This window comes from Oculina patagonica, chromosome 14 (genome assembly GCF_052425735.1).
Source record: "Oculina patagonica isolate OP01 chromosome 14, crgOcupat, whole genome shotgun sequence".
NCBI classification, from domain to species: domain Eukaryota; kingdom Metazoa; phylum Cnidaria; class Anthozoa; order Scleractinia; family Oculinidae; genus Oculina; species Oculina patagonica.
Genome location: NC_135771.1, coordinates 22256698 through 22271289, shown reverse-complemented (window position 1 = coordinate 22271289; position 14592 = coordinate 22256698). Strand labels below are relative to the sequence as shown.

General features: G+C 38.3%; 1 protein-coding gene across 1 annotated transcript; it reads left to right on the top strand.

Moving 5' to 3' along the window:
- Positions 1-2472: 2472 nt before the first annotated feature.
- On the top strand, positions 2473-6391 carry LOC144638076 (uncharacterized). The gene is made up of 2 exons (XM_078497177.1): positions 2473-2816; positions 4366-6391. The coding sequence occupies exon 2, from the start codon at positions 4436-4438 to the stop codon at positions 5702-5704; it is 1269 nt and encodes a 422-aa protein (XP_078353303.1). The 5' UTR covers positions 2473-2816; positions 4366-4435; the 3' UTR covers positions 5705-6391.
- Positions 6392-14592: the final 8201 nt, after the last annotated feature.

The following is a 14592-nucleotide window of genomic DNA, read 5'->3' as shown; positions in this document are numbered from 1 at the left end:
AGTAAAACTAGTAGCGAGGAATCTAATTATAATGAAATATTATTATCCAACTGCTTATTTTACTTGCATTTTTTATAAGTGAGTGTTTTGGACCTCGCGTAAGTTGAAAGTGTGAAACCCAAATTTATTTGCGCAAAAACATTGTCCCTGAACTGTTAAATTTTAATTGTATCTGTCTTGGCCTTTTTCAACATTCACAATTTTAAAAAAATTATTAATTTTCTAGTCTGGCTCGTTTTCTAGTTCTAGTCTAGTCTGGGTTATCACTCTCATGAAATTTCTTGCCTCTTACTCACTGACATTTTGCAATTCATGTGTTACGATAATTACTTTATCATGTCTTTCTACATGTTACGTAATAGCTGAACTGTCTGTTGAAACTGTAAATTAAGCTGCCAGTTATGGGGCTCAAAAAGAAATAAAGCTACTCGTACTTCAAAACATGCAGCTGGCTGTAGAAGAGTGTTGGGCTTTCTCCCAATTTGCATTAATATTATTTATCGAAAAAACTCGATCGGCGATCCCAACGAGCACTTAAGGTTGGTTCTCATATAATCGCCCCCGATCGTTTTTATCGCCTTTGTTATCGCCTCTGCGGTTGCTAAATACATAACGTCTTGCGATCGCTAACGTCTGCGGCGATTGGGGCGATCACGATCGCTTGGATAGCCCGTGTTCTATCCTTCTATAGCTTCTCTTTTCTTTTCTTCGCCGTAAAACTGCAATAACTGAGAAGATAGGAGGCCACTAGTTTTGCTCTTTCATTGAAGGCTGCTACTGTGTTGCATCTAGGGCTAAAATGATTGTTTTTCGAAGGTCTTCGCTTATACCAGGTGATCGAGACGATTATATAAGAGCCCCCGATCGCTTCCAATCGCCTCGTTCGCCTATCGTCTCATTATCAGTATTTGCAAACGATCGATGCGTTAGAAAAGATCGGTGCGATCATACTGAGAACCAGCCTTTACCTCGCAGGTCGTTAACATGCAAAACGCAACAGCCAAATTACCACTCGCTCACTGTTAGTTCATTATTTACGGAGTCAAATGCGACGTCCCCTGTTCTAAGTTTGATTTGGTCCTCAATGATGTCATTGTTTTTTTCTGGGTGTTATATAATGGAATATCCCACGAGTCACTTGTATTTTCTCGGTATACACACGAGCCTTTAGGCGAGTGTGTATACGAAGAAAATACAAGTGACAAGTGGGATATTCCATAGTATACCACGAGAAAGTGTTGTGTAACTATTTTATACCATGCCATAGGAAATACACTTACTAAATTTCAGCGAGAATAAGATCGCAGCGCACGATGGGAAGGTTGGGTTGAATACCGTCGAATATACAACGGCTTTCCTGTATTCTGATTGGCTGTATTTTCTATGGCATGGTATAAAGGGTAATTCAAGTCCGCACTGCGCATCTCGGGGTTTGATTTTTTTTTTGTTTTGAATTCGCTGATCAAAACTTCGGTTATAACGTAAATGGAATTTTTGGTTCCGTCAGTACGTACGGGTTGTGTCGTCCAGCAATGGTCGAATAATGTCGAGCTTCTTCTACTCGTCATTATTGTTCAACAAAGAAATGTAGCGTTGATAATGAAGAAAAGTTTGTTCTGGAATTTTTATTTTGGCTAGTAAAAATTACTTCGTGCGAGGCTCAAAAAAACATTGGGGCAGAGATTGCGCAGTAAGGACTGGAATTTATCTTTAAGAATTGCTGACCATGTAAGGCAGTGCAAACGCCACAAAAATGCTGACCATGTAAGGCTGATTCTATGCAATCCCTTTTGTCTACATAGTTTTGTCTCTTTTACAATTGAAGTATTTTTTTTTTCTTCAGTCACCACTGTTATAGGTTGGTCGTCACACATCAGAAACAGTAAATGATGGGATCAATTTCAATATGTTTCGTCATCATGCTGATCACTTTCGGTCCGTTTTCTGGAAGAGGATATTCTGGCGAACCATCTCGAGGTAATTAACAAATTTCATCAGGGTTTCTCATCTTCCTTTAAGCTATTAATGAGCAAAAAACGAAGGAAAGCGATTTTTCATCTTCTGTCACCTTGTGCTCGGTTTTTTCTGAAAGGCGTTCTTAAACTTTGAAGCGTGCTATCTTTTTGAAAGTGAGATTTTAAATTCGCTTCTGTCATGGCACCATGGCACCAAGTCTGTTTTCTTTGTGAATTAACTTATAAAATTTTATAACAGCGGAGAAAAATTGGCACAAAAATCCAAGTCGATAATGTTTTTAAGAACAACCTTGTCCCCGGGGTGCTTTTCCCTTCAACCTTCAAAGTGGAAAGGGGGGGGGGGGGGGCAAATGCGCCCTGGGGATGAGGTCGTTTCAAGATTGGCACTATCCAAAGCTGTGAATCAACGCACGGGACACAAACGGGACACGTGCATTTACTAACAATAGCAACTTTAAGAAATATATTCTCATGAATATTTCGTCTGTTGTCGGCCTCAGTCGTTGCTGTTCGATTTATTCAAATAAATACATTTTTATATACATTATGAGAGCAAAGGTCCTGCGAACCTTATTCAACCTTAATCAAGTGATTTACTTGGTCATTTTCGCTACCAGGCCCTTGTCAGCCATTCAGTGCAAACCAAACCGCGCATTGTTCCGGATTGGAGACTCTGGTGCACGACCATGGTGATGGAACATTTTGCAATAAATCTGAAGTATCATGCAGACCGAACACGACTGTAAGACCTCCGAGCCGGACGAAAAGCTACTGGGGACGCTGCTATTGCGATGCGCTCTGCCAAGAGATCGGTGATTGTTGTGTGGACTATGACACGTGGTAAGTTAGCTTCTACAGATTGTAGGTGGTCGTAAGCTTTTTGCTGATTTTTGACTTGGAAAAAAATCTTAGGAAGTCAGCGCCCTCAAGCAATTTTCTACGGCCAAAGAAGAATGTATAGGATATTCCAGTTTTCGAACACACTAATGTCCAGGATTGAGTACAAGTATTGTTTAATGAGTACTTCATGTTTGACTGTGTCATTTGACATTTCCATATTACTTCATATTTGACAGATTAGAGTGAATTCGTGTAACCCGTTTTTTATATGGTAATGAGTCGTATAATATTCTAATGTTTGTGTACACTAAAACAATACACGAGTGGTCAGAAAACCTCAAAGAAATCACTTTAATAGTTAAACAGAAAATAAGTATAAACAGGACGTGTCTTTCTTTAAGCACTTCAAGAACATGTTCAACCTAAATCGAAAATTAGTTTGTTTTTCTTTACGGGATGTTGAATATAAAATGTTTGTCTAAAATCGCAAGACAATTCAAGGCATGATAAATTTTAAGCCCCGTTATCTGTTTTGGTTTTTACATATTGGTAAATGCTTGAATTTTAACCTGACTTCCACATGCAAATAATACTTATGATTTGTCCGCAATTTTCTGTTTTCCTGTACAGCTCATTTAAATATTACACGGCGCATTTGCATATAAAAAACGGGTTACACGAATTCACTCTATTCTGGTGTGTTCTGGTGAACTTTTATTAATGAGGACACTTTGTGATGCCTGTTATGAGAAACGTGCATTTCATTAGCGTTCAATCCTGTACATATCTGTTCGAACATAAATAACGGCATACTTTACTGATAAGGCCACCCTTAGAAGACCTTGTGTGTCTTGTTTTGTTTAAAAATATGAACTGACTTCAAACGGTTCCCTATTCCACCAGGAAACAACGGAACCAATGTTCCGTGTTTCCAGCAAGTATTCTACCTAGCTCAGTTACTGACCGCCATTTTGGAGGCTGCTGTTTGTCTTCGTCACGCGACGCTTTCTGGAGAGAGAGCGTTGCTTGACGAGTACAAACAACGACTGCGAAAGGGACTACAACTTATAGCTCAAGAAGATTAAGAAAATGCAGGGTGAAGGGCACAACGTTTTGTATTTTAGGAGCAACGTTTTCTATTTTAAGCAAGCTTTACTTACTATACTTGAAGCGAATTTTAGCATTTTGGTAGCAAAAATCTTAATCGTGCAGGTCTTTTAATTCCGCATTTTAACAGATGCGGAGGTTCCCAGGTTTATGTTCAGTTAGGATATTTTAAGTAAGCAGAGATTACACGGAATTTTAAAACAATTATTAACGTTATTGTTAATAAAAAAAATATCTTTTAGAAGCCTGAGCAAAAAACACCAATCTGCAAAAAAAGTGAATTCGCGTAAAATTTATGTCATGTGGTATTGTCATCTCAAGTTGACTATGGAATGAAGTTGTGTCATCTAGATCTTTTCCGCAGAGATAACCATCGAAATAGAGAGAGATATTTCTCTTACTGAAACGTTTTAACGATGATCTTTGTTTGTATTTTATGAAGGTATACCCCTCGCTTGTCAAACAACAAACCCAAACCACTGAAGGAATCCTGCCAAAGAGAACCGTCAAACATGGAGAAACAAATCAGGGGCTACATGATGGTCGCTAGCTGTCCATCTTCTTGGCGTAATGATGAAACTGCTCATGCGTGTATGTCGACCAACTACTCAGCTGATCCTGCCACTGCCCTGCCAGTGGTTGACATGACAACCAATGTCACTTATGCCAATATATACTGCGCCATATGTCATGGCAAGTCACGCAATCTTCACCATTGGAGTCTCCGCATTGTGCAAAAACCGATGCAGCGCGTTTCCTTGCAGGATATCACATCTGCAGACACTATTTGGGAAGCAGTTCCAGTGGGAGACGTTATCCCGAGGAAGTGCCTGGTGACACCACAAGAGGCCAACACGGGACCTGACACGGTGATCAAACAGTTGTGCCGTTCCTATGCTAATGGTATTCAAATACTTCAAAATGGAGATACACTTACACGACAAATAATATTTGAGGATGTTAAGAACCCGCATTGCGCCCTATTGTCAAATCCCAATGTGTTTGTAAACCGAACCGTTAATTGCCTCAAGTTAAACGTTGATCGTTTACCCCCCAGGATGACTACCATGCTTTTTGCATTCTCGATTCATGGCACGAATTCAAATAAATTCAGAGAATTGACTCGTTTTATTAGGGTTAACTGCCCGAACAACGAGGTTTACGATCCATTCAAAAGAAGATGTCTGTCAGTACACACTGATGCCAACACTAACGGCGCGAACTCATCGGAACAGTGCCGAGGTCCTTCCTTTCCATCAAACGAATTTGTTATTTTAAGAAATAACTCTGTTTTCTTAATTCCTCACAAAAAGCTCTACAACAACGGAACCTACATCGTGATCAACCAGACGTTAGTTCTGTGCTCTGCAAACTTTTCTCGTAACTACACCGACATCGCGACTCCCACTGGGCACACAAAGCAAGAAACGCCAGGTCAGTCGCTCGCCCTGCGCATCATTACCTATATCGGGTTCTCCCTGTCAATTATTTCGCTCTTGTTCCTGTTGGTGACGTATTTCCTGTTTGCTGAGCTGCGCACCTACCATGGCAAAAATGTGATGCACTTGTCATGCGCAATGATAGCCATGCAGACAGTGTACTTTGTTTCAGACCCGGATGTTGTTTCCTCTGCCGTCTGTGCTGTGATGGGCGCCCTGTTGCATTACTTCATCCTGGCTGTATTCCTGTGGATGAGTGTTATCGCTCACAACACACGAAAATCCTTGTCGACCATAAGTAAGTACCAGTCTTCTTCTATAAGTCAGTTGCCTTATAATTAGTACGTTCCTCTTGTCCTGCGGTTGCTTACCTCTCGGACGCGTCGCCCGTTCGTCTATTAAGCCCAAACAGAATGGACTTGTTTTAACCTGAAAATCTTAGTAGTTTCTTTAACGGTTTTTAAATAATTTACTGTAGTTACAAGCCACACATGTACCCACTGCGCGCCTATTACTTAAGTCAAACAGTCAAGGTCAGTCTTGAGAGATTGTGGAGATATGTTTAGAATTGGACGCACGTTACGATGGACATAGCAGACTGTCCTAATGCTTGTCGATTTAAGGTCACCTATACCCACATTATTCTGTTAGATGTAAATTTGTATGAAAATGGCTAGTACTTTGTTTGCAGAAATTCGTTTTATCCATTTAAATCTCAAAACTTACTTTTTACAGTGCTTCGATGAGTAAAATAATTCAATCTAAACCTCTTGTATAACACGTTGCTTAAATTTGTCTTCGCTTGTTGAAGATATCAGCGAAAGAGGATTACAAAAAACGTATGCTTTACTTCTATGTATAAAAACCCATTCAGCAATATCCCGGATGACAAGAAACTCCCCAACCGTAAGCTGGGAGATAAATACGTCACAAGCTACATAAAATCATTTATTTTTCGAAATAAACATCTTTAATTTATTTTTTTTGTATAGATGTGAACCTGCGTAACCCTGTGGTGATTGCCAAACAAAGAAACGCGTACATTCGCTACAGCATGTTTGCCTGGGGATTCCCAATAGTCGTCGTTGGAATTTGCGTGGCTCTTCAATTTGCAAACATAGGAAATGTTGGTTACGGTAAGATCATACATTATACATCATTGTGCTATGTTTAAAATAGCCATAAGCGCATTTGATTTGTGGTAAGTGGACGTCCATGTGCTCTCGGCGTAAGTTCTCGCCGAGCAGTTTTGTTGGAGTCATGTGTTCTCCCAGGTTGATTTGAAAAAAGTATAAAACTCGCCGGACGCTTTCTATACCAGTTTGCTTAAGAGCGGCTGTCAAGAAAAAAATCGAGTAAAACCTTGATTTCGTGGCAAAAGTTGAAAAGTCGATTTCTTTCATTTGTTTTCTTTTATATATAAATACTAGGTAGTAAACAAAACCGATGTAGTTTGTTCCCGTCAAAAGCCTTTTTTTAATGAAATTTTGTAAGAAAAGTGAACGCTAAGAATGAACGACGTTTCGACCGTTCAAAGGTCATTTTCAAGTTCGGTGTAAGAATGAAATTTCAGGCGTAAATATCGTAAAAGCGCTAAAATATGCATATACAAACAATAGACAATAAGAATAAAAGGCAAAAAATGGCTAAAAAAAACTTTGTGCGAATGGAATGCATAGTTGTAAAAGATGTTATTAAAATGGTAAAACAAGCGAAAAGGCGATGTAAATAAGAATATAAAATACCTAAAAATATTTCTAAACAAATAACTTCACGCGGAGCTTCAAAAATTCTTGCCAATATTTTCGGTCCGAAAGCCTTGGCAGCCAAATTTCAAAATTCCCAATGTTTTGAATATCCCGGACTTGGAGTGATTTCTTTCAAATGGAAGAAAATGTCACTCAGCAAATGCTGCCATGTTTACTTTCCTGGATGTCAAAGGTTACATGGCTTGTAGTTCAAGCCTTCAAATGCTATAATCACCTCTCACGGGATAATTATAGCGTCATTAGCCGAGTTTCTCGACCAATCAGAATGCCTCGATTCTTATATTTACCTCTGAAATTATACTAAAAAGCCAATAATATCATCATCATCATCAACATCATCATCATCATCATTATCATCATCATCATCATCACCATTATTATTATTATTATTATTATTATTATTATTATTATTATTATTATTATTATTATTATCGACAGACTGTTAATATTTCCCTGCCATGTCCTCTCCACCCAGGTGAGCAAGACGGCTGTCAGTTATCAATACCTGCCCGTACCTTTGCTGTCGCTGCTCCTGTTTCCGCATCGCTTCTTTTCAACATCATTTCTGTGATCGCCTCTGCTGTTGCTATCAGAAAGTACAGTCAAGTAAGAATAAACTTTCATGTTCACATACCTTAGAGGTCCTAGGAGGGACCATTAATAGATGAGGCTTTTATTAGGGAGAGGCGTTTATTTCACTTTAACTGTAACAACGTCAACGAAACAAATTAAATAAGACCGTAATTTGCTTACGGAATAAAATAAAAACGGAGTTTTTGAGAAGAAGACGAAGCTATTCTGTTATATGCAAAAAGCCTGGAAATGCTGTTTATAAAAATAAAAAACACACTGCGGTGACAAACATGACAAGGCAACTCATGTCAGAAAAAAAAACTTTGATTTGGAAATTATTTTTTCCGACTTCCCAGCAAACATTTGGGTCGCATCGTTCATGGCCTAGCTATGCTTTTCGCGGGTCAACGTTTCTTCAATCAGGTGTATACAGTGTTTCTTCCTTTTTCTTGTGGCAGGGAAACACGGTGGCTGCAAATCAGAGTAACCGTAACCTGACTCTGATAGTACTGAAATTGACAGCTGTCACTGGCAGTACGTGGATCCTGGGTTTCATCTTGGCATTCTATCCAACTCCGTATTTGGAATATCCATTTGTCATAATAAACAGCTCTCAAGGTTAGTCACAGGATGTCAGGCAGTAATCTAATACAACTTTTGTTGAAAAATCATTTAAGGGAGAAGTTGTCAGATATCACTGGCTACTTTTATTGACGTTAATGTTTTGACAAATTTCCTAAAGAAATTTTAACACCCACATAGTAAAAATCATCGCTTCTGCATGTATTGCGCGCCCTTTATTTATTTTTTCCGGGGTGGGGAGAAAAGCGCTGTATCTTGGCTTTTTTGAACCAGGGGCCTTTGAGCCCGAAACCACTTTGGGAAGCTGCAATAGGTACTTGAAGTCGTATTGAAGCATCAACGATTAACAAATACGCTTTTTTCACAGTTAATAAGAAAAATCATCTTGACGATTTTAACTGTACTGCATTTTGGGAAATGAAAGTTTACCATTTCGTTGTGCATAAATTAATTAATTTCGGTTTCTAAAGACATCCTTCTGATTGTTTTGATGCCAAATGATTGTAATGTTCAGGTTGTTGGTTATGCAGGGCCCCTTTTGATACCAGCCAAGTGCTGATTGGGTCACCCTGCCTAAATAAAGTTGACTTAGACTTAGATGGTTTAAACTTACCCTTGTTTGGCAACTAACGGTAACCTTGTGCCCAGTTCTTCCACGGTCAGACGAATGGCAGATTTTTTAATTTTTCGTGTTCCGGGCAGAGTGGGATCTGGGTACAAGATTAGGCTGGACCAACTTCCCTTTAAAATGTGTTATGTAGTAAATAATAAAGATGTTCTCTAAAATGTTCTCTAAAACCATATATAAAAAAACTGTTTTTATTATTTGACAGGTGTGTTGATTTGCCTCTCGTTTGTGTTCAAGAAGAGTGTCTTCATTCTCTTCAAACAGAGATTCAACCCTGCAACTCTTCCCGAACCAACAGCAAGGAAAGGTGAACAAGAACAACAGCAGCAACAGCAGCAACAACAACAACAACAACAACAACAACAACAACAACAACAACAACAACAAAGTCATTCAGAGGACACCAGGTTTTGAGACCCAGCCTGGGAGGAAGGCAGGGCTTGGGGGGGAGGTAAACTTGTTTCATTTCGATCGAAAAGAATTATGCATATCTCTGTAAGTCAATATATGGACTTGATTGTCTAGCGAGAAGATTGTGTTTCTTTATTGAATTGTTATGCCAGTTGTCCATACTTGATGTTTTCTGGCAAGTATTCGTTTTCTAATATCAATAAATTTAACATGGCAAGTGGCCAAAGACTGAGTGTTCGATTGTGTACTATTCTTTTTCTCGGTAATTAATTGAAATTGTAAGAAAGGAAGCTCCAAAAACAATTATAGCTCAACTAAAGTAAACCGCGCTCTCTGATTGGTTAATTTAGCGTCTACTATTTGCCCATGGGTGTACACTGACGTATGCCTTCAACTTGAGCACGCGCGCTGATGCGATGCGACAGGGCTCAAGCGATCAACGCTGAAAACAAAGTGTACTTACTACACGAGTTTTTCTATTCAGTTCGTCAGTTATCTACTAGTGAATTTGAAAAGCTTCGTATCAACATCCATAACTGAACATTGCTCACGTGAATTAAGGCATGGTTCTTGTTTTTATACGACGTTTTGGTCATTTCTTCTTGATTTGTTCTTTTCCTTAAAAACGTTGCTTCTTTTTGTTTGATTATATATGAAATGAAATTTTCTAATGATTGGCTCAGCTCTAAGTGGTCACGTGACTGACCACGCCCACAATTGTAAAAATTATGTGCATTTAAGTTACGGGAAGTAAATGTACAAGAAAACTCTCGTGTTTTCTCTCAAAACCTTTACCTCACCTAGTCAAACGTCCGGCTAAACGGGGATTCTGAAAAATGTTTATTATTTCTTCAATATTTCCTATTTTTTCCTAGTCCCAGTCCCTCTCCAACGGAAAAACGTTGTAATTGAAACAAAAGAATTAAATTTGTAAATCCCCGATTAGTTCTCTATACTTGGTAGTTACAGCCATTCGCAGAAATCAAAATTAGTCAATCGTTATATTTGCAAGTTCTCGTAAATTTGGTTTGAAATTTATATCCATAATTGGGTGTGGTATGTCACGTGACCAAGCAGGAATGACCTTTAAACCAAAAACTGAAACTTTTCGTACAAACATTTCACTTTATGCAAGTTAATAAGCGAAAACTTAAATAACTTTTAGATTAGACCACCCCCCTCCAAAATTTAGCTTGACCCATTCCTTTATTCACTTGAGTGTACGCTGTGGAGTTTACCATTTGTTAAAGGGCTTTGTCACGGATTTAAACAGATTTTTGAACAGCCAAGATTTATAATTTTTGTCCCAGGAAACCTGAAAATAATGGTTCACTGTTATCACAAATAGCAGTATTAGAGCAGTGAAACTGTTAACGAGCGTCTTTGGTTGCGGATGGCTCGGATGGAAATGGATTGCAACTTGAAAAATTAAGGCTTAACTTTTCAAGATCTTTCTGCGCATCTTCAAAGAAAATCGATATTTATAACCGTAGCATGATTTCTATCCGCAAATGAAGGTTACAGCTTCCTTTAGATATTCAAAGATAATGTTTTTCATGGGTTAAGTTGCCTACAACTAATTTCAGTACAGTCAAGACCAAAAATCTGCAAAATCTCCGTGACGTACTCCTTTAAGCAAATTCAGCTTGAGCCTGGAAACATCTCAAATACACAACGCGCGCCAAGAACAGCATGGGGAGCCTCACGTATTGTTAGTGACGCAAGAGTGCTTTCAATTTGTGTGGAAAAACCGGGGAGAATTTTGTTTGCAAATGGAACAGTACTATTTTTCAACAAACACAATGGAACAGGACGAGTGTGTACCATTTGAAAGCTTTCCAGTGGAAAAGACCATTCCATTTCATTTTCCACGGGAACAGCTGCGTATTTCAACTAGGAGCAAGGGAAAAGTGGGAAAAAATGGTTAAGTGATATTCTGAGCATTCCCGTAGGTTCTTATATAGCGCATTTACAAAGCTCAATGCGCTTCACAATTAGAATTATGGGATGAGACCGGACATCAGCATATCAGGCGCCTTGGGCAGCCGCTATCCGTCCATGTGTATGATCTCACCCCACCACCCAACCCAGAGATACGGACCACAACACTGGGAACTTCGTGCGCTACTCTTTGCGATATGGGCTCATATACCATAGACCACAAATATGGAAGGTGTACGCGTCAGTGAGAACAGCCGGGGAGCTCAAATATCGCAATTCTGTGGGCGTTTTTAGTAAGACAATTATTCCACTAGCGCTTGTTGAATATCAGATAGTTAAAGCCAATACTACGCGCCTTTTTGGCTATCTACCATCTCATATCCAACGCGCGCTCATGGAATAACTGTTAAATATTTGAAATAACGAAATAAATTTTTAAATGGGAGTGTATTTAGGCGTAGTGATAATTACAGGACATCCTCGAACTGCGGATTTTCGTTATAGGCGTGTGCCACTAAGCCATAAACAATCAATAAACAATTTTGTTTATCTTCATAGCAGACATTTTTTTCTGAAGTTAACAAAAATGCCGATTCATTGATAAAATCAGAATTTGTTCACTTGCACATGAAGAGAAAAACGTGTTTCTAAATTGAACCTCTCAATATATATGGGCATTTCCGAAGAAATCGAAGACGCGAAGATCACCGTGGAAAAAACGAGAACTCAAGATTGAAGCGAAGATCTGAAATTGACCAAAATTCGCGCGATCAAATTGAACACTCCGATATAAAACTGTCAAAATTCGTAAACACCACAGAAAAATATCTGTAATTTCTGAATGTTTGTATTTGACCATATTTCACGGAAAAAAACGAACGAAGATAAAACGAAGATCTCCTTAAGAAAACGAAGATTTGCAAAAAAAATTGCCAAGAAAACGAAGACCGTGGGTACCCATAGAGAAGCTCTAAATTGCAGATAAAACTTTCATGAGAGAACGTTTGGAACTTGACCTTTCTTTGCTCAGAACTGAAGGACGTCGACATTGGCGGTGTGTTTTGATTTTGTAATGTTTTATTTAAGCCACTTTTCCGAAACATTTTCCGGGGCGCGTGTTTGAAGCAACCATAATTTATAGCTAGGTACAACAACGTTTTCCTTTCCTTTACATAAAGGTCAATAGATCTGGAGGCGAACGTGGACTCAAAAGATCAACAAGATAAGCTAAAATTATTATTAATAGCAGTCTTGATTTAAACGAGAAATTCACAAACTGTAAACGCAAATTTACTTTTCAAACTTGAGCGTTTCTAAAACGTCACCAAAGTTTGTGCAGAGCCGAAATAATGATTTTTTTTTTTTTAAAAAAATGTTTTGGTTTGTGGTTTGTCTACGAATTAGTTAAGTTATTTACGATTATTTTTTGCGGTAGTTTGTTTCAGAAACTGTTTTAAAACATTTGTTGTCGGCTTCCGCAACACCCACTAATTTAGTTCCATTGCGTAATGGCGATATTCCCATTAACAAGAGCCATTAGAACCCAGAACAACGTTTGATTATGTTATAAAAATGGTTGAATTTCGATCATTACTTGTGTAGTAGACTTTCTCAAAGTCCTTCGATGCGCGGTTTCGTCATTACACTTACAATTGGGAACCGTTTTATAACCAGCCCAGATAGTTAACTCCGTTTCCGTACCGTGGAAAATGCCACTAATGTCGCGTCATTTCCCGTTTATGTCAAAATATAGGTGCAACGTAAACATAAAAACGTGATAAAATTTTGTCAAATGTTTTATAAAAAGCCAGCGAACTCAATGCAGTATAGTAGTAGCTTTGTCGCGTGGTTTCATAGTGGAAGTCCTCAAGGGCGCCAGACTTGAAATTATGGAGGCGAAGTTTATCTTCGTTTGTGGACTTTTTTTCTTCGCGGATTCTGCTTATGTTACGAAAATTAACCAAGGTAAGCTTTTACATTGTTTACAAATGAGCCTTTAATTTTTTTCTCTTTCTTTCTTATATCTTTGCCGTGATAATCCCTGATGAGTTTTAATGATTACCATGGCCATAATTACCAAGGGAAGATAATCCGATATTCTGTTGGATGTTAATAAAGGGGCAAGGTCACGGTAATTCTATTTATTTTCGTTAATTAAGGGCTCTTAACTTTAAATTGGCAGAGAAAAAGTCTTTTATTGGCAAAATCACGGCTACATAACAAAAAAGGATGATTTTCGAGCATTAGAAATGACACTTTTATACAAACTGAAATAAACTTGAAAACTAAAAACTAACTAAAAAAAACTAAAAAAGTCGGGCCGACGTTTTTCAAGTTTACCCGAACGCAATCTGTTTTAATCTTTTCGAATTTTGCCAATTCATGCCTTTTTTCGCCTTTCTGTGTTTCTTTTCAGTTCTTCTACAGTTTTAAGCCGTTGTTGTGATAGTTCAGTTAATTTTATGAATAGTTTTCAGTGCCGAAATTGCCTAAAATTGCGTGACATAGGGCAGTGTCATGTCAAATCCTATCCAAGAAACAAAAGCTAGAGACAACGATATTCCTTGCCCAATTTTTGGGCCGTAGAAAGCAATACTTTATCCTGGTCCGTATTAAAATCTGGCCGGCATTTTAGGCTGGAATGGCTGGTGCTTCTGAATCCATCTCAAGCTGTTTGCTTTAAAAATACTATCAGCAAAATTTATGACGTTTGCCTACTATCTGATAAAATTGACAGTAAGCGATACTCGAGTTTCATCTTTATAATTTAACGCTTGGACAACTGATTGATAATTGATAAATGTAGACTTCTTAAACCTCTGCCTGTCTTTGAGGTATTTTTCCACTGGAGTTATCAGCTAATGTAAAATGAAAAAAATCCTATTTTGGCCCTGGAAGGTCAAGTGAACTGGAATCTACTATTTCTGTCCTTTTCTTTATTCCTGTCATCTTATAACGGAAATTAACTTCGCCAATTACTTTGGATCAAAACTTGAGTTATTAACTTTCTGATCCAAATCAAAATGACAAAATCTACGTTAGCCTGTGCCTTTTAAAAATGTGAACCTCCTTCAAAACTAACAGTGACGCAAGTAATTATTGGATTTTCCAACCATGACATCACCTTTCAATTTCGAGTGGAGTCTTTTTAATACACTGTGACAATAAAAATATCAAATTTAAGGAAAGGTAAGATAGGCTTTTTGACATCTTCAGCACAGCGACTTAGTACTTACGGCAATTTCCTCAAGTCCATATCTGAATCTCGTCACTGAGTTTGTGTTATTAAGGCGAGTTCAAGCAGTTTGACGTAGTGCTTTTATTGC

What these genes read in the sequence shown, in the direction of transcription:
- LOC144638076 (XM_078497177.1), top strand. Translation starts at nt 4,436, where the DNA reads ATGGAGAAACAAATCAGGGGCTACATGATGGTCGCTAGCTGTCCATCT.